The following is a 21,747-nucleotide window of genomic DNA, read 5'->3' as shown; positions in this document are numbered from 1 at the left end:
GAAATTTACAGAATATTTTATGGTGATGTTAAAATAGGAACTAGTGTTATATAAATAATATGTAAATGTCATAATACAAGATACAAAACACACATGAGAGGGTAGATTTGGAATTGTTAAAACTGCTCTGTTCCCACTAGACTTGATAGTAAGTGTCAATTCTAAATCTGCATACAGGATGTAGTTTCTACTACAAAATATTTCTAAATTTTTGTACTATAGTCATGGCTGTACTTGGGGGGGGGGGGGGGTAGAGGGTTTGAATCCCCCCCCCAAATGAAAAAAAAAATCCTGGATAAGACCCTGACTACAGTAAAAAAAATTATCGGTATTAGATTTTTGATTGGATTTGGTAGGTGACGTTGCTGATCAGGAAAGCCAAATTGGGACTAAATATACATTGCTATGCTGATACTCCCTTTGAGAACAGCTTAGCAAACAGTTTGTGGCAATTGCCTCCAAAGGATGAAATCAGATGCAAACTTTAAGCGTGACAACTACGATATTTAACAGTGACGAACCAAGAATGATTAAATTTAATTACCTTAGGGAAGCGTGACCTGAAATTTTCCTCATTCATTTTGGCCAATTCTTCCCCTGTCATATCGAATGATAGGAGGAGAACAGGGTCCAGCTTCAGTTCCTCTTGGACATGACTTACCCATCGTATCACGTCTGTACGATTCCAAGTATAGGGATCTGAAAAAAAAGGTTTGATTTTATTCGTCACGGCACTTTCCTCCGTTTGGGTTTCCTGTGCGTATCACTGGTGAGTGGCTGATTGATATTTTTAGTGTTTATGTGCGTGAATGTGTTTTATTTCTTTCCTTTGTAACTTTTGTCGTTTGTTTGTTTTTGTGTTTTGTTCTTCTTCCCTGTGTTCGGAGGGGGGGGGGGAGAATTTGATGCTTGTTGCGGAACATTTGGTGTTTTTTTTTGTATAAATAAAATCTATAATAAATCTTATAATATAAGATACTAAAAATAATGGGGAGATTCATCAATTTCATGCTTAGAATCTATTTTTCTAAGCGGTACTAAAAAAAATGTATGGATAATCTAATCTAGATAGATTTATTTGGATGCCACGCTTTAGGGGAAAAAAGTTGAAACGCTAAACTCTCTACACGAGAGAAGAACTATCGGACCAGAAACAGCCAAGAACATCTACATAATCGTTTCTTTTATCTTTTTATAATTAACAATCTTTATTCGTTTTTCAAATTTGGGTACATTGAGCTATACTTGAGTATATTCCCATATTTGAAAAAGAAAATCATGATCAAGATGAACGTTTTTTCTTTTCAGCGATTCACGGGATAACTAATATTAGGGACCCCTCCTTCCCCCCCCCCCAAATCTAGATCAAGATTGTCCGAAACCCTTAACTGTTCTTTTGATAGTTAATCAAACTCTTGATTTATTAATCAATTTGATTATTAATTGATCACTCACCCAATGGTAACTGATCGCTTTTTATTTTAACTACGACTTACCGAATAACCGATATCTTGGATGGAATATATATATATATATATATATATATATATATATATATATATATATATATATATATATATATATATATATATATATATATATATATATATATATATATATATATATATATATATATATATATATATATATATATATATATATATATATATATATATATATATATATATATATATATATATATATATATATATATATATATATATATATATATATATATATATATATATATATATATATATATATATATATATATATATGTATATATATATATATATATATATGTATATATATATATATATATATATATATATATATATATATATGTGTGTATATATATATATATATGTGTGTGTGTGTGTGTGTGTATGTGTGTTTTTGTGTGTGTGTGTATATATATGTGTGTGTGTGTGTGTGTTTGTATGTATGTGTGTGTGTGTGTGTGTATGTGTGTGTGTGTGTGTGTGTGTGTGTGTGTTGTTGTTTATATATATATATATATATATATATATATATATATATATATATATATATATATATATATATATATATATATATATATATGTATATATGTATATATAGATATATATATATATATATATATATATATATATATATATATATATATATATATATATATATATAATATATATATATATATATATATATATATATATATATATATATATATATATATATATATATATATATATATATATATATATATATATATATATATATATATATATATATATATATATATATATATATATATATATATATATATATATATATATATATATATATGTATCTAAAAAAGGATTTTTGAACTTGTAGGTTTCCGGGATTTTCAATCAGACTATGAAAACGAAAGAAAAGAGGAAAAGAGGAAAAAAGAAAAAGAAAAAAAGATTGTGAAAATCTTATTGATTATCACCCTAAAGTTAAAATTGATTCTTGGTGGTGCGCGCAAAAAAATTTTTTGACCATTTAGTAAAAACAGATACGATTTAGTAAATATTTCCAATTAGATTTAGTAAATTCTTCCTGGCCAGGGTGGCAACACTGCAAGTATTATAGATTATTATAGCGTATTACATACATTTACACGTACTATCACACGTACACATGACATATTTTATCACGGTTGCCTCTTAGGAGCAGCCTAGTAAAGAGCAAACCCAATCTATAGTTACAAGTATTCAACGACGACTAAGCCAAAGTTTATACCCTTCCGACAAAAACAAGTCTAGAAACAAAAACTAGCTGTTCTTTGGATAACTAATCAAGTTTTGATTATTAAGATTTTGATTAAATATGTGCTACTCAATGAATCAATAATAATTAAACTCACTTGATTTTGCTGCAATTGGCCGGATTCCTGAAATCTAAAACCCCCGTCCCAACAAATAGAAGCCTAATGAAACCTTTTGCTTTTTTTTTTTTACATAATTCATCAACACAATAACATATTGCCTTTTTGGGATCCTTTCCTACGTATTAATGGTTTATGCAACGTGTCAGAATAATAATATATTTCAAAGACAATGACCCTATGTTATAGTATGGTCAAACAGGACTTCTTAACACAGCGGCGTATAGTTGCCAATTACATAAATTTACGAAGTGACCACACCCGTGACACCTGGAATTCAGCCCCTCCTTCTCTCTTCTTTAATTTTTGTCTTGGGCTTGTTTAAAACTATTCAAACTTCTGGTCAAGTCTTTAAATGTAAAATTAATTCTAAAATTTATTTGTTGTCTAATTGCTAGGAAGAGCAGCCACTTTTACTATGCAGGTTTACCATTATTTCAAACAAACTTATTAAACATTTACAGGGACAGAATTCTAGCCACCACCCTGTGGCCAACTTAACCAGAACAGCTCTTGGGGCATCTGGGTCCCCCACAACTGGCTATGTGTTCATTTAAATAATATATATTTAATCTAAGAATTTTAAGGACAACGCTAATAGGCATATCTACAGGCAGGGAAGGGAGGGATGTGAGAGAATTGGTTCCCTAAGATCTTTCTGATGTCCTCCCCTTCCAGAAATTGTTTTTAATACTTGTAAGGTAGACTATTAGTTCAGATATTTGGGTCTAAGAAAACCGTTTCTTAGGATCACTACGAAAAAAACTTCTTCAAGGTTCCAACTGCTTTATTAAAATTACTACCATATTGATTTCTGGGATTTTCATTGCCCCTGTAAACCTGTCCCATTCCCTAAAAAGCCATAAGCCCAAACCATTCCCTCACAAACCTTTGTAATGGTAGTCAATTCTACAAAATTGTTTTCAAGGCGTGGTCAAGAGTTAGAAGAAAGAATTTTGCTTCCGAGAAAAGTGTCATATTTTTCCTGAATTGGACGTTTTGTACACTTTTTGGGAATGGCCACAACTATTTTTCTGCCCTCCCCTGTGGTTGTGTGTGGAATGGCCAAAACCAAAGTCATGCGTAACAACGTTAATTCCACTCCTGGTCGGCAACTGATGAGCTAGAGACAGTTTTTCCACTTCGAAAATTTAAAAATCCTGTCCCGCCAACCAAAAATCCTGAAAATTCTTGTCGGCAGAACCGAAAAATCCTGAAATTTTTCCTGGCGGGATATAGCTAATCCCTGGAATGACGGGAAATAAGATTTTGAAGTTTCATTACAGTTGGATTACAGTCTTTGACTGAGTGAATTCTCGACCTCACCTTTGGTAAGGTTCCTTCCGTACGTATAATGAAAATCTGCAAATCGCAAAAACCTCGAACTACCACAGATTTTGTGTTTGCAAATCTTTTACATCGCTGAGCTTCTTAAAAAAAAAACAAAACACTGTCGGATAAATAAAACATATCAAATGTGAGAGGACTAGTAGAAAATACAAAAAAAAAACAAGAGACTTCGAGAAAACCGGTTTAGACACATCAGCACTTCAAGACTATACCATAGATAAACTAAATTGAACAAGATGAAATCTCACACTAATCGCCAAATGTCACAACTCCTAAGATTTTTTTGCTGTGCAACAATGGAGGATAGGATGGCGAGGGCTCCTCTCCGTGACTCGTATTTTGTAGAGCCAAGTCTGAGCTGAGTTTTCCATCTGAGTTTACTTTACCTATCGACAGCAGTCCGAGACTAATTTGTTCAATCACATTCGTCAACTATAGGGTTCGATTTCACATTTTAATTTTATCAAGAAGCTGTCTATCCAAGCGCAACCAACTCGAGTTCTTTTCGGCACATCTCATGCCGATTTTTGACTGTAAATGTTGCACCTTTCTGTTTTTATGTTCTTCACGATGCTGAAAAATCTCTCAACAACAGCGATAGAAAAGGGTAAACTGAGTAAATACCTGACCATCGATACAACACTCTCAAACCGAGGTGCCCTAACTGGCGTTCTAACCACGCCACGCTCGCCCAAAAGTCAATAATGTCACTTTCGTCGATCCTTGTTACTTGCATCGCCCTCTACTCCTGAACAATTATATTTGCATTACAACAACGAATCATGTACTTTTTCAGCAAGCGCACCAAGAACTAAGCGGCTGAAGAATCCAAGGCCTTTCTTATATATACGAGTTCAGCTAAAAAAAAACTTTCTGATTAAAAAACAAATCGCTTTTTTATCAGAAGTAATCGCCTTTTATCTTCAACGTAGAACTTCCTAGCTGCTTCGTATATCAGTAGTACTGACGACAGTGAAGCTCGTGTAAGATGATTCGATTGTAAAGTCTCGAGACTTTCATGAGCTGCAACACCAAGGTATGTTTCGCACATGGGTAAATATTCATCTTCTAGCAGAGGATCCAATTCAAGGGCGACCGTTCCCGCACTGCGGACATAACTGGGTTTCATAAAGTTCATCACCAGTGTTTTGAGAAGAGTTTCAACCTTCGGTTTGAACTGATGGAAAAGTGATTTTTCACTCTGAAAAACTAAGTTGAAGCTGCTAAAGAGTACAAGCACATAACTTTGAAATTCCATTTGGATCCGGAGTAAGGGGTTTTTTAAAGCTTGAAGGGCGCGGTCATTAGTATGCGTTGGGTCTTCCAGAGATACTAGCTGAAAATACAGCGCTAGAGCGTTCCACTGTTCCAAGATCCTATTTACACACATCTTTGGTGCTAAGATGCTCCGCATGTCTGTCTGCGTGAAAATTTGAAACTGCTCCAGGTCAGACCGGTGTTTGGCACTGACACTAAAAGGAGTGTAAATGGTTCTGCAAAGACTCTCTAGCTGCTTGGGTAGCTGCTTGCAAGCGTAAGAGGCTACAAGGTGAATCATGTGGTTACTGCACTTTACACAGGTGACCCATGGATACTGAGCTGTAATCCTCTTAAAAACAGAGTTGTCAGAGCCGAACATAGCATTGCAGGTGTCAGCACAAAAAGTTATCCAGTTCTCTAGTAGTATTTGCCTTTTGGTCAGAGAGTCCACCAATTAACCAAAAAGTGTCTCAGATCTTCTATCAGAGCACTCTATGATATTTAAAATGTCAACCTACACATCAATACTTTCCCCACACCACAAAATGCCACGACAAGCTGTTTCTGTATACCAACATCTGTGGTTTCATCTATCATCAGTGCAAAGGGGCTTTTCTTAAAAAATGTCAATAAGCTACAAATTGCTATAAGGACCTAGTCCTTGGCGAATCACGTTGATGACTTTTTGTTCCCCAAGTGACACCTTTTCAAGGACAGACTTGGGAGGAAGGCTTTTGATCATTGGCACACGTCTATCCACAACACTTAAAGGCAAGTCATTTTCTAGAATAAATGTAGCTATTTTTGCCTTTGGGGCCTCCAATTCGTGATTGCATACATAAAATATGCGATTGAGTTGTATGGGGCCATGATTTGTAGAATCTTGGCTTCTGACATGCAATTTGGGTTAATCAGACCACATGTGTTTTCTCAGTTCCGACTTTCCATATGCTAGAGACTTCTCACAATACAAGTAATGGGTTTTTCATCTGAAGAAGGATAATTCTTCAGCCAAGACGTAAATTCAGGGACATGCAGCCAAGCAGGTCTGAATTTTTGTTTCTTTCGGAGTCTCTTTTCAACTTTTCCAGATCTAGGTCCACTTTTTCTAGCTTTTGCTCTTGCTCTTTTTTCTTCATTGCTTAAATAACCAGAGCTCTCCTCATGATCATATGACAAAGTATTTTCAACATCAGAATCAGACAACAAATTTTCCATCGAAAGAACTAAAACAAAAACCTTGTTTATTAAAAAGTGGACTCGCACAGATAGAAGAAAGAAGGTTTAGCGCAGTGTTTCCACTTCTACTTGTTTTGGTAGTAGAATACTTATTTTTGGACTATTCTACTTCCAAATATTAAATCTACTTATCCACTTACTTTCTACTTATTTTTGGAGGCATCTACTTACTTTCTACTTATTGTTTTCTACTTCTAAATGTATATTATTTTTTTCTACTTCTTATTTAGATCTATTTCTAAATGTCAATCCAGATACTTATATTTCTGTTGGCACTCTTAGGATCTGGCCACAGAAATGAACACTAACCACTTTTAATCCTATATATGAAGCCTTTGAGCACCCAAATTGCTGCAGATTTTCTAGCCAGGGACAAGACATTTGCAAACTAGTGATAAATTGTTTCCTCATAAGCATAAGCTTCTGTCGACTGTAATCACAAGCATCCTCTGAGGATCTTTTTACCGCTGTTACTTCTCTGAGCCATTCCCTCTCTGAGCCATTGCCAGATAATCTCTGAGCCAACTTTTTACTGAGCCAATTACTTCTCTGAGCCATTGCCAGATAATCATCTCCATGTGTTATAGAGACACAATGACAAACAGAAACGAGACAATAATTTTCTTGCAATGCAGGGGAGCAGGCCGGAGTTTAATGTGAATTTCTCAGAAAGTTTTCTTAGAACCATCAATCAAGAAACCGCTCCAGTTTACCTAGTCAAAATCATGTCTTCTAGGCCAAACTGATTCCAAGAGTTTCACTGAAGCGGTGTACTCTGATGAACATCGACGTTGGCAAATATTTCAGCCTTGTCATACAGGAAGGGGATTATTACCATGAGTGCCGAGTTACACCGGAATGGCCTTAAATCTCCCAGATATTTGATTGAAAATGCTCAGAAAAACAGGCTATTCTTCATGCTTTTATTTTATTTTTGATAATAAGATTGATTGGTAAGACATCTTTATTGTAGGAGAAAAATCAAGAGAAAAGTTGGGCACACAACAGAATATGTTGCTTGTGCAGCGTCCCTTAGCTAGTGGTAGCTAACAAATGCTCAGCCTTGAGCATTACCAACCCTGCCCCAACCACCACAGACCCCTCATCCTTCACAGAATCAGGATAAAGCTCTTCAACTGATTAAAAACTGGTCAACAGCACCAAGAAAAAACCCAAAGTTGCTTCAGTTTCTAAGTTAGTTTGCTTTGCTTACCTGTAAAAACAGTGTCAACCAGACTGACAAACAAAACAATTAAAATTCCCAGCAAAATATTAATGAGCTCACAACCACGCTGCCTGCTCGAAAGTTAAACTTCGCTTCGCGCTACTTCGATCCGTTTTCGTACTGGAAGTTTTGCCAGACCACAGAATAAAATGAGATCTGAGCAGATCAGGTCCGGATTATGAAATTGAAAGAATGGCCGCGGCAAATGGGTGAAAAAAGAAAAAAAAAATTTCACGAGAGACCGAAAATCCGGTAAATTTCCTGATTCCTGGAAATAATTTTTTTTTTCCTGGCAAGGGGTCGAAAATCTGACTTGCCCTGCAAAATCCGGACGAGTGAAAACACTGGAAGGTGGCAGAATTTAAGTATCTTGGGATCCTCACAAATTCTGACGGAGGTCTGGAGGGCGAAATCACTATACGAATTGGGGGTCAGGCAATGCTTTTGCCAAACTAAGTAAAGTATGGGAAAACATTACATACTCTCTAAAGCCCAAACTCCGACTTCCTAATAACAATGTTCTCTCAGTACTTATGTATGAATGCGAGACATGGGCATTGACAAAAAAGCTTGAAAAACAAATAAAGGGTTTCAAAAATAGTTACCTCCCGCGCATTCTGAGTATTCACTGGTCTGATAAACTTACGAACACCTTCATACGTGAAAAAAGCAAAGCAACCATTGATAGTTGAGAAAATACGAAGTAGTAGTAGATATGGTGGAGGCAATATGGCTAGTATGGGCGATGGCAGGCCCCCCATTGTGTTTGGTGTTGGGTTCTCCCCGGCGTTAGAAGGCGTGGACGGTAAAAAGCGTCGCTCGACCAATGCCTAGAGAGGAAGGCTTCACTGGCGGGTGCATCTCTGGTACACCTATGACCGCAAACTCTTCAGAGATCGTTGTGGAGAGGCACCGTTGTTGCCTTTTGCACCAGCCGGCGTGGGAGGAACTAAGTCGAAGTAAATAATGGGAATAGTTTCTCTTGTTTTAAATTGAATAGAACCCTTATTCTCCATCATAAAATCTGGTAAGCAATCTTAATTTTCACAGCAACGGAATACACGATACATAAGCATCATATAGTATATATAAAAGGAATATCAAAACTAGCTAAACTTAGTGCCTTTAGATATTTTACTGTAATCTCATATACGATTTTGAGCTGATCAAGCATTATGATCTCATATTGGTGGTAAATCCTAACAAACATTATGAGTAGTCAAAAGACAGGAGGTTGCTTTTGAGTATAGCGCTCACGAACCTGTAATAACAGACAAATTACTTGCAATGACGCGCGAAAATGCATGGCAGTGATAGTAAAACTTCTTGCTCAATCTAAAAATAATATTTTGCAGAACATCAAAACCTTTGCCCTTCGAGGGAAGGAGGATGGTAATTACCTGAACTCTGACCAACTGGGGTAATCAAATAGTTACTACTAATTTTAAAACTCAACGCATCACCAATACGCATTGAGCTTACACAACTGAGCATCCTCCTCCTCCCCAATCTGTTCCGAGCTGCACTCTATACTACCTCTTACCTCTACCTCTTAAGAGCTCTTTTAATCCTCTTCGAAGACGTCTTGCTTTTTGGGCTCCAGAAAGGCTAATATGTAGGTAGCACAGTTTTTGACAACCCATCATGCTTCATCCTTGAATTGTGACCTAACCGTCTTAAGGTTTCATTATAGCCCTAGAAAGCCCTATAGAAACCAGTTATAGCCCTATAGGGATCGTATACGAATGCCTGAAATCATCCTTCAGCAATTCTTCTAGAAAACATACAAAAAACCTTACTCAACCTTTCGACGCATCGGCATTTCAGAACCGTACATAACCACTCTCATTATCATCATTTTCAGTATCATAATTAATGTTCGTAAACTTATCTTTCTAGTTTTTCAGACCCTTTTTTACTGTGAAAGAACAAACAATGCCTCAGTTATTCTAGTTTTTAGATTTTCAGTGTGCCCACCATCCTTACTTTAAATGCAGGCAAGGTAAGAGAAACTATCCACTTGGTGAATTTTTTGGTCACCCACCACTTGAGTGGGTGGGTGGGTCACCCACCCACCTCATTATTCAGCTTTGTGGGCCTTTTGGCTAGCAAAAAGCTCACTTTATCAACTTTTTGCTGCCTCAATCCATTCACTCGGTCCATCTGTCTTAGCATATGTAACTATAGGCTACGACGGCATATTTCATGTTTACAGATAGGTAAACTTAGTCTTTATAAAGTGACTTAATCTTCCTAAAATTGACTTCTAAACCTATTCTCATATGGTAAACTTAAACCGCCAACAATTCAGTTGTTGCAATTTCATCGATTTTTTCGCTTTTCAATTTTTTTCTATTTCTTTTTTTTTTCAATGAAGATACAAACAGCTTTTTTTTTAAATTTTGATGGGTGGGGGGCTCAAATTATAGATACGGATTAAAAAAGGCTACTCGATTAAATGCAACATTACTAAGCGTCCTATTGCACCTCAGAATCTGGTAAACAGTGTCCTTAGATATTTTACAATGATCTCATACAGGCTATGGAAGCTGAACAAGCATTATGAGTCTTTTGTCATTAAACTCTAGGCTTCTTTTAAGTTCTGTGCTCACGAACTTGCAATAACGGATAAAAGATATGGGTTTTTCATAAGCATCATATATTCAAAAGAAGACTCATAAAATAGAAACAACAATAAAAGTAACGAGGGGAAAAAGATCTTGTCAAAAATAAATTTTCCAACAAGCTACGTCAGTAATTTTTTCATGATAAGGTAGTAAATATAAAAAAGTCACGAGGTATGAAATTCTGATTTTTGTTTCATCACAGTTGGTGCAGTCACGATAGTGACATTTTATCACTTAAAATAATCAAAAAGGCATATGAGATACCTAAAGGCGAATGAGGATTTATTCATAGACAATTCTTAGATATCACAGGTCGAATATTTATTGGGGTTATTACTATATAGCACTAGTAAATCGGTAGTCAGCAATCAAGACTAAGGGTCACAGCCTCCTTTGTTGATCGTGATGGGTAATGAACCCTATTTGACTATGATGTGAATGGAATTACTAGTATATTTGCGGTTTAATCTCTGTAAGCTTTGATATGCATGCGCAAACGAATGTGCATCCTGAGTGCCAATTTGTAATTTTTCCATGGAAAAGTTGTTCTTGCAGAAAAGTGCATAGAGGGGTTGGGAGATTTTGACCCCCCCCCCCCAACCTAAAGGTTTAATTTAATTCCTATAATTCCTTGCATTTTCCAAAAACAATTCGTAAATTTTGGTGTTTTATCGAATTTTACTCGTTATCTTCCAATACAAGTTCATTCATAGACACTAACAGCAAATATTATGAATTTTAAAGAACACTCTTGAGTTATTTATTTTGTTTTTTTTGTTTTTTTTTTAGTACGGCCACATACAGTTGCCCGATGTGTGGAGAGTGGGAGGAAAATTTATTGTTTTTTCTGGGGAAGTGTGAAGGGTCTTGAGAAGGGAAATTATTGAAGTGGAGGAGATGAATAAGCCTTGGCTGTAAAAATTGCTGGGAAATGGGTGTTTTATAAGTGTTAACAATCTGGCACGGTTTATTCATCTAGGTATAAACCATCGTGAGAGTGTCATGTGATGTCATTGTTCGTTTGTTTGTATTAGTGTTTTTGAATGGTTTTCTGTGCTTTAATCGTTTTGATCAAACGTTTAACTTGGATCATTTAATCGTATTTGTATGATGTTAATGTCTTTCTATGATGTTATGATGTTTATGATGTTTCTGATGTTTATGATGTTATGATGTTATGATGATGTTATGATGTTTCTTGTATGATGTTAATGTCTTTCTATGATGTTATGATGTTTCTGATGTTTATGATGTTTCTATGATGTCTATGATGTTATGATGATGTTATTATGTTATGATGTTTCTTGTATGATGTTAATGTATGATGTATGTCTTTTTTGTGCCCATGGCCCTGCAATTTTTCGTGTCAAATATACTATACTACTATGCATAGTCTCTAGTGAGATGTCCATTCCCCGCACCAGCCAAGAAAATTGAGCTTAATATATGAAAATTACATTTTTCATATGTATTTACATTATTAGAAGGCTAAAAAAATTGCAAATATTCACATTGAAAAATTTGCCAAAACATCCTTGATACAAAAAGGAAAAAAATTAACTGAATGTATATAAATTTACAGAGGATTATTTAAATAGAACCAATAATGATTTACTTGTCGAAATACAGGAAAACTTTTAACATTCTTGCGCACCTTACAAAAAATTAGCACCCCAGTCAGGGGCGGATCCGAGATTTTTTACGGGGGGAGGACAAAATAGGTTGATCAGATAAATTTGCGTTAGGAGCAAGTTCATTTAACGCAAACTTGCGTTAATTAAGTAACTTGGACTACTTTAGACTACGTCAGGGGGGCGCTCCCTCAACCCTTTGGATCCGGCACTGACCCCAGTTTCCACACCCCTGAGCAAAGCTAGTACAAAACTGAATAGAACAGATCTCTGCGGTTTTAAAACAAGATAAATAGCAATTAAAAACTACAAGTGCGTAACAGAAATTGTTCGTTGAAACTGGTAGCGAACTACACACTTTAATACAAACTACTAACACCTTAAGCAGTGGAATAAAACAAGATTGAAATGTTCACGTTAAAAAATTTACCAGAACGCTTTTGGTACAACAATGGAGATAAGAAAAAAACTACTCAAATATAGATAACTCTACGGCCAGGTAATGATCCAAAACCTCGATTTCACTCAGGTAACGAAAACCCAACAAGCAGCAGTCGTACTGTCGACTGCTGTTATCGGTGCAGAATTGAATTTAAAAACGTTGATAGCTTTGGGGTTTTGCTAAGTAGTTTTAGATGGCACTGGTGCTTTTTTTCATAACCGAACTTTTCTATTCTTATCAGTTTCCCATGCTCTTCCCCTTCTGTATTTGCTTATCCCCTACCATGGGCGTAGGCAGCATATTGTCTAGGGGGAGGCAGTCGATAGTGTGATGGAGGGCCTTTTATCAACTACTTTTCCAACCATCTGCTTTTTCAGCCATATCTAATGTAAATTTAAAGGTCTAGGGGGCGGGGGGGGTGGGCAGCTGCCCCCCTGGCCCCTCCCTCCCTACGCCCATGCCCCCTACCCTGGATTTTGAAAACAACTTTATCGACATTCACATTAAAATTCTTTTTCTTTGGATATTTTCATTGAAAATTAAAAAACAAAAAAAAAGCAAAATTGTCTCCATAGATTTCGAAAAAAATGTACTCTCTCCTATAAATGTTCATAAATTGACATCGCTGTCTTTGCCCCTGGCAAGCTTTAAGTTTAAAAAGTGGGTCTATTTGCCTCCAGAAGTAAGCAGAGGCGTATCTAGTTTTCAGCAGTTAGGGACAACTTCGGTCCCCCCCCCCCCTACCATTACTACATCAACGTAAGTACTAAGTTTGGCGTCCCTTCAAAGGCTGCGCCACGGGACGACCTGACCCTCTGACCACCACCCCTCACTGGGAGAACCACTAGAAATAAGGAATAGTGTGATTGCCTTACGAAAATTCGTCACAGATTTCAATCAGGCCTGCCTCTGATAATTCAACGATATCCCAAGTTTCACTTCCAAGAGTCTCAAAATTTGAAAAAAAAAATATCCCAAAAATTAAACAATTTTAAAATGCATTACATGCATTACAAAAATTTCCTAGAAAAAATTTCCTAGAAAAATTTTCATGACCTAGAAAAAGCATTACATGCTTTTTCTAGGTCATGTGTATTATGATTCTCCGAAGATCCCAGAATCAAGACTTAAATCTCAAGATACTGGGACAAATCCTAAGGAGTGTCAGTCATGTTTTCGGCACAAATGAAAATTCGGCGTCGAAAAACCTAATATTTTTAAAACTTGATAAGCATCCATCACCCAAATTTTTGGCGAAATCAGAAACGACGAAATCAAGTTCTATAAAACCCTGTCCATCTGGCCTTGTATTTTTTATTAATCTATGCAGGGTATACCAAATAAACCTCTTCTGCAGGTGATGGACGATATCAACTATCAACAGTTAATCTGTTGGTTTATTTCTGACATGAAGATTACTGATCTGGCTCAAATCCAACTTTTCAGATGGGTAAAGCCCCGGTTCCATCAGACATTTTACTGCCAAAACCTCAGCCAAAACGCAAGGAATCACCACCCATTTGAGAAACCAACTTGCTTATAGAGTCTTCTCACGATTTCATTGGAATTGATGTCGAAAATATGGCTTAAATGTGGAATATTCCCTTTCATCCCATTTCTTTGAATTGGATATTCTTCGGGGTGAAAATAAATAAACTACGAAGGTTGAGGAAACAAAGAGAGTAGAATTTGCACTATTATTGTCTTTTTTCTTTTGCTGAACTGGAATAGGTTAACAGTGCTATTTTATCGCTTCTAGTCTCGTTTGTTTTTTTCTAAATCCCTTGCCCTTTTAAAATATGTCTATTTTCTATAAAATAATTTATAATTGGTTACTTTTGGGAACATAGAATATAAAAAGAAAGAGCAACGTGTACAAGAGAGGCACAAGGGTTATTTCTCCCCAAAACCAAGAAACCTTTCCAGGATAAATTCTAAAAAAAAATCTGATATAAATAAATCCTGTTACTTATTTATATTATCTAAAATTATTGAAACTATTAACAATAAACATATTATTATTTAAAACGATGGAGGAGAATCTTTCTGACTATAAAAAAACATATTTGGAATATATTACTTTTGAATAATTGATTTATAAACGAATTAAATGTTTTTAACCACTTTATCAACCCATTTCGAGTGATGGTCACTTATGTGTATGGGGACAAAAATGAGGATACTGTGCTAAAATCCAGGACACATGTGAAAAGTGATATTGCTAACATCAGTTAAAACCTGTTAGTCTACAACGCAGGGTTGCCACCCCTAGTGATTTATCACTGTTTCTAGTGATTTTTTATGCTGCCTAGTGATTTTTTTCTAGCTAGTCATTTATAGTGATTTTCGTTCTAAAACTATTGATTTCTCCTAAGTCTAGTGATTTTCCACGATATAGGTTACTTTACCCCCACACCTCCCTAATGTGCAACTATATAGCCCAAATAATATTATTATATGAACTAAAGTATTTCATTTTCATCATATTTTGGTATATTTCATCAGGATTAACATAACTGTCCTTCTTGGGTGTGTTCCGTATAATTAACAAGTGCCTCTTTATTTCAAAGAAGCAATAATACCGATACTTATCGAAATTTGTCAAGAGTGGGACACATTTTTTCCATGGAATTATAAAAAAGTCATTTTCAAAATTGTCACTGATGTCCCAGTAATTATACTAGCTCGACTAGAGTAAAAAGAAAAACAGTTTCTGTATTTTTGGGGAAAAAACTGGAGTTTTTGATCGACAAGAAAAAAAAAAATAAAAAGAAAAAGCAAATATTTCGACTTGATCACCGATAACCAATTTTCAGTGATCGGAGTATAAGCCAAAGATACGAACTCAGGAACAGAGAGGAAGCAAAGATTTTGTTCTATTCTCCGCATAAAGTTGCAAAAAGAAATTTCTCAAACATTCAAGGGTATTTTTGCATGAGAAAAAACAAAACATCAAACTAAAGGTGTTTTTCCACATCTAGGGGGAAATTTTACCCCCTTCATGTAAGGGTGACTGTATAGAACATGGTAAAGAAACAGAACAGTTATTAATTACATTGATAAAGAGTATTATAATTGTAGTGATTTCTATTGATGTCTTGTCAATAATCTAGCGATTTATGTGCTGATTTAGTGATTTTTTTCAAGAATCTAGTGATTTTTTTCTCACCGGGTGGCAACCCTACTGCAATGATAAGTGATTGAATGAACATGGATGCTAAAATTACAATTTGGGATTTGCCAAAGACAGAAAAAGAGGCAGTTAAATTTTTCAGGATAAGGGGTTTTCATTGTTTTATTTCATTAGAAACTTCAGTTCTCGCGTTAGTCAGCGTGTTCCGTATTTAATATATGCTAAGCTTTACTCCCACCCCCTAATGTGCAAATATATAGCCCAAATTTGTTCATAAACTATTATATTTTCATCCTATTTTGTTTTATTTAATTATCATTAACCAAACTTCACTTCTCGCATGTGTCCTGGATTTTAGATCATTACCAAAATAAGTTACCCTTTGAGGCCCCTTTAAGGGCTGAAAAAGGAATTTGCCTCTGAAGGGATTATCAAATTTGAGAAGAGTATAAAACTACCAAGTGATATTTTCACTTTCTTCCTATCTAAATTATGAAAAAACAGAAAAATTGACCAAAAACAGATACAAAAAAGCATACTTATTATTAAAAAGCGATGTAAGAGAATCGAAAGGATGTAGTATAAGGGAGGAAATCTTCTAATTGGTGGATATATAGTCTACATATTATTCTTCATAGGCTACTACCTTAAAAAACGGAGCCTTTTAAAAACCGAGTTTACTGATATTCTGAGACTAAACTTTCTTTTTCTCTGTAGTTCTACTAAAAATTTAGGCCTATTTCAAATGTCTCTATTGGCGTCATCTGGTAATTCATTTTTTATTCAGCTGATTAATTTACCAAACGGATTACAGTTGGGTAGATATTTATGGTCATCTTAAAAAGTTGCAGTGGGTGGCAATTATCCAATAAAACCCGTTTAAGTTATACCCAAGTCACGAATTTGATTTTGCCCGTTGGATACTGGGGCAGCTATAAAGGCAAACTCCTTTTTAAGAGCATCTGATAAGTCAATAATGACCTGTCACTATCATCATATATTCTAATAACCGTTACAAAAAACATTCCCTTCGAAACAGCTCCTAGAAAAGAGTAATACGACTTTCACACGAAGTACGTAATTTTCTATGTTAAATGGTTAAGTTTCGCAAGGTTAAGTTTAGCCTTTAATGATTCATTTACACGTTGCGGAAATCCATGCGAAAATCCGTCCGTATCTTTTCGAAAGATGACCCAGAAAACGCTACGTTTCAAAGCAAATTTGGTACTTATCGGTTAGCTGGAACACAGGCGACAAGAACCGTATACTAGAGTTTTAAAGATCCTAATAAAAAACAGGTTTCCTCTGCCTAGTGAGGTATTGCTCACTCCGTTAAAAATATTTAAACCTAGTTTTTTGGGGTAGAAGGGGCAAAAAATGGTACTTAGATTAGGTTACGTATTTAATGCTTTGCCCCCACCCACACCCCCTAATGTGCAAATATATAGCCCAAATTTGTTTCTCAACTATTATATTTTCATCTTATTTTGTTTTACATTAGCATTAACCAAACTTCACTTCTCGCGTGTGTTCCAGCTAACCGGTAAGTACCGCAAATATTTCCAATAAATGCATCAGCGTCATCTAAGTTTTCAAGATGAGAACAAGTTACCCTAAAACTCGATTAGAATTAGCTGCAGTGCCTGTAGCTATCATCAAAACATCAAGAAGGATATAATGTTCCTACCCTCCTCTCAAAGCTGTTGAGTAATAGAGAGCCAAATTACACCATTTTCTGGGTTTCTTATAGCCTAGGTGACAAGAGCGGATCCAGGATTTTTTTAGGAGGGGGGGGGCAAAATAGGTTAATCCAAAAAAAATTAGGGGGGGGGACAAAATAGGTTGATCCGATAAACTTGCGTTGTGAGCAAGTTTAATTACCCCAAACTTGAGTTAATTAAGTAGATTACACTGCTTTAGACTATGCAAGGGGGCGCGCACCCCCTCACTTCTTCTGGATCCGCCACTGTTAGGTGAGCAGTATCATACAAGCTGGGGTAGCCTTGTACCAATGTTACAAGATCATTAAGTTTTTGATGATCCATAGTCATGGCTTTATTAATTTAAAACCCTTGCCCAGAATCCGTCCTGATTTGAACAAATCGTTGCAGAAAGCTAGAGTTTTTTAAGCACGAAAACGGACGGAATCTTACACGGATTGCTAAATCCGGAAGAATTTCCCCAATGTGTAAATGCACTATAAGACTTAAAATCTTTCACACTGGATTAACGTGGAAATCCATAAGACCATCATAATCATCGTCAAAGATCATCACAAGCAAATTATTCAAAAATTAAAGTGTGGAATGGAGATGGAGATTCCAGCTCTGATTAAGCGTTAAAAAGCTTCTAGGGGGGAAAAAAATGAGGAAATGATGTTAGTATTAAGATAAAAGATTAAAATAATTTTTTATTGGTTATTGTTTTATTTTTTGAGTAGCCAAATGGACACTAAAAACATTTTAGTAGTTTATTTGTGAGTTATTAAAGAAGGGTTAGAATGGCGTGCCTAAAGATGTTGTAAGGGCACAGCATTCTACTCCTCCTAAGTTTGTTTTGGGGTTGAGGGAAGGTTGGGAGGATGAAGGATGATGCATAGTTGATAGAGAACAAGGTTTTATGAAAAATTATTTGTGTATTATTAGTGTATTTCCACGATGAAAGTGGTGCCCTATGGCGGAAGGGCACCCTGAAAAACCGGGAATGATATTTTTTTTGTGGTTTTGAAATGTATTGCAGTATACCTTGTCTTCGTCAATTATGTTTGGCTACCCAAATCCAAAAATCAAAATATTGTAGAGGCCATGTGGCCTATTTGTTTTGCATCATATTATTATTATTATTATAAAAGCTGTTAATAAAAAAGTGTAGGTGACATTAAAGTTTGAAATTAAGGGGAAAAGATTATTATGTCACCGAGAGGAGAGGAGGTGGGATTTATTAATTTATATATAAAAATTAATTTATATTTTCTTCGGTTGTATTTCTGGAATTTTTTCGACGAGAAAAAAAAACTCTTGAAACAGGATTAATTCTCGATCACCTCCATATATGCACCCCTGAACACTGTTACGAAGATGTACGGTTACGGTATAAAACAGTACAGCCAAAAAAGTAAAAAGTTATCTACCAAAACTCGTCTTGAATCTAATAACAGTGTACAACAGATTAAGAAACGCAATCCACAAATTTAGAAAAATTTAAGCAAAAAACTTACTTCGCGGTATATTTAATCGCTGACTCACTTGCTCAATCTCTGCATCCGCCATAGACCAAACAAGAGTATCAAGATCACTCATGGCATCTTTAATAGCTAAACTTGTATCAGAACATTGTACCGGCAACACTGACGGCAGAGACTGTATGTCCAGCTTAAATTCCGCTTCCTGGTGATTTGATTCGTGATTGGAATAGCTTGGCTTTTGGGAACATTTATTGCTCAAAACGCTGTGCAAAATTGAATTTTCTGGGGTCGGTGATTTATAATTTGAAGGTCGCTGATATGGATGTGTTCTCTGCGTAGCTCTAGAACAAAGACTAATTTTCAGTACGTTAAATTAGAAAAACGGAGGTGTCTAAAGAGACACCTCCGTTAATGGTTAAAAATCATTCTTCGCTTTTGCTCTCAAAAACAAGATTTGCAACTGAATAGGAGGGGTCGTTGATTTCCTGTATTTCAATCATGTTAAATTTAAAAATCATTTTGTAAATTTCAAGGACAATAAATTCGATACTTATGTATTATAGCGACCCCACTCAAAAAGTGAAGTTGGGTCAATGAAATATACCTAAATATGATGAAAATATAATACTTGAGTAACAAAATTATGGAAACTACTACAAAGAATTAAATATACCTATATAGTAGTTAATCTTACGGTGCCTAAGCTAATTCAGACAGACAAACGAGTTTTAGGCAGACAGATCAGATCAAACTTCTTGAGTGGGGTCGCTATAAACCATAAGTACCAATTCGGTACTTGTTGGTTATCGGAAACACATTCAAGAATTACGCTTAGGTTACATCTCAGAAAACCGGTTCCATAGCTACAAAAACAAAGTGATGGATTATACAATGTATTGGAGACAGAATGCATTGGACTCGTATAATTTGGGCTATATACTTGCACATTAGGGAGGCGGGGTAGGTTAGGTTACAGTAAGTTGGGTTAAGTTTCCATTATTTTGTTCCTAAATTATTATTTTATCATCATGTTTTGTTATATTTCGTTAGTATTTAGCTAACTTCACTTCTTTGGTGTGTTTCCAACAACCAACAAGCACCATTTGTTGTATATTCATGTGATTTTACACTTCAATATTTATAATACTTTTACTCTTATTATTATATATTTTTCAGCAACCGCTACAACCAAAAACTGTCAAATTGCATATGGATATATTTATCATTAAAAATCAAACTTTTCCGATTTTTTCAGATATATACGGTTGTTTAACTTTATACTTTATCATTTCAAAGAGCCAGAAGTCCTTTTCGACGGTCCATGGTACATCATGAAGTTCGGTCCTATAAAATCATATTTTACATAACTAGATATTTTGAGGAGATGGTCGACTAAATGTTAACAAATCAAAAACAATAAAGGTGCTAAAGGGTGACATTCGACTTTCAATCATGAATAAATCCAACAACAGTTTTTTTTTTTTAATTACCCAGAATCGTACACCGTAAACAAAAAGCGAGAATCCTTTTTATGTTGTTGGATCTATAGCAATGTAGTCACAGCAAACCAGAGGAAAAAAATTATTTTTTTTAAAAATTGTTCCCCGTTCTCGTAAAAATAGAAAAAAAGTTGTTTTTTTCGCTTTTTTTTACCAGGTACCAAAAAGTAGAACAAGCTATCTAATTAGTCCGATTGTTTATTCTTTTTTGTTTTTCAGGATAAACAAGGTTGTTGGATTTTAGCCTACTGCAGCTGTTTCCTCCTGTCTCTGTTTCCCGGAAACAATAGGGAAAAAGATCACTTAGTTAGTCCCGCTGTTTTTATTCTTTTTCCGTTCTTAGGGAATAAAAAAGCTTTTGGTTTTTACGGCAGCTGTTTCACCCTGTTTCTGTTTTTCTGAAAACACAAGGCAGAAACAGGTTATTGTTCAGTCCCGACTGTTTTATTCTTTTCTTGTTCTTTGGGGGGAAACGTTTGTTTTTCCAAAAAAGTAGAAGCAGATTATTTGTTTTGTTTCGGCTTTTTTTTTTACCGCAGCTGTTTCCTCCTATTTCAGTTCATCAGAAAAACAAAAGGCATGATTTGTTTTAACCCGGCTTCTTTATTCTGTTTCTGCTTCTCGGAACAGAAACAGCTTCGACCTTAATATCGACAGATTACTTTTAAAAGTATCATCTGGCTTTTTAGTCTTAAAACAAATATTGTTCTGATAAGTTTGACCCAAATTCCCATGCGAACATAAACACGGTAATTGTCAAGGGCCAGCCATCTCCCAAAAGCTCACGAATTTTACGAGGTTTCTAATAATATCTTATAGTTTGCATATAAACTGGCTGTATATTTCTTGCTGTTTTTTTTTCTGTCGGGGCGAACTTGATTTTATTCGTTAAGTTAACTTTTCAGACCAACTTTTCCTCTCAAACATTTTCTCCTCCGCTAACATTGCAAAAACCAAATCTAATGATCAACCATCTTTTAATAAGTCTTTTTTTACATTTGGATCAGCAAGTCATCACTTGTTATCTGTTTTTTTTAAGAAAAAGTTCTTCTTGAAAGTTGTTATATTTAAGCTTTGAGGGGTTGACAACTTCGGCATTCAACCGAATACTGTTTTTTGGCAAAGCCCACCAAAGCTTTCTGACACACCTCAAGTTGCACAAGCAATCTAAATCCAGTGGCGGATCCGGAGGGAGGCGAGGGGGCGCTCACCCCCATAATGGAGTCTAAAGTAAATGTAATTTACTTAATTAACCCAAGATTGG

At 35.4% G+C, this 21,747-nt stretch overlaps 1 protein-coding gene across 1 annotated transcript in view; it reads right to left on the bottom strand.

The window, feature by feature from the left end:
- The window catches only part of LOC148955654 (SAM pointed domain-containing Ets transcription factor-like), a 69,264-nt gene that overhangs the window by 21,512 nt on the left and 26,005 nt on the right, over positions 1-21,747 (bottom strand). Inside the window, exons 3-4 of the mRNA XM_089103319.1 lie at positions 19,018-19,325; positions 545-699 (exon numbers count right to left, since the gene is read on the bottom strand). Of these exons, the coding sequence (XP_088959445.1) occupies positions 545-699; positions 19,018-19,325 (463 nt within the window). The remainder of the gene's footprint in view (positions 1-544; positions 700-19,017; positions 19,326-21,747) is intronic.

Source organism: Artemia sp. Qi Xiang Cuo, chromosome 2, assembly GCF_049724085.1.
Source record: "Artemia sp. Qi Xiang Cuo chromosome 2, ASM4972408v1, whole genome shotgun sequence".
Taxonomy (NCBI): Eukaryota; Metazoa; Arthropoda; class Branchiopoda; order Anostraca; family Artemiidae; genus Artemia; species Artemia sp. Qi Xiang Cuo.
The sequence above is the reverse complement of the archived record's forward strand: the minus strand, read 5'-3'. Positions and strand labels throughout refer to the sequence as shown.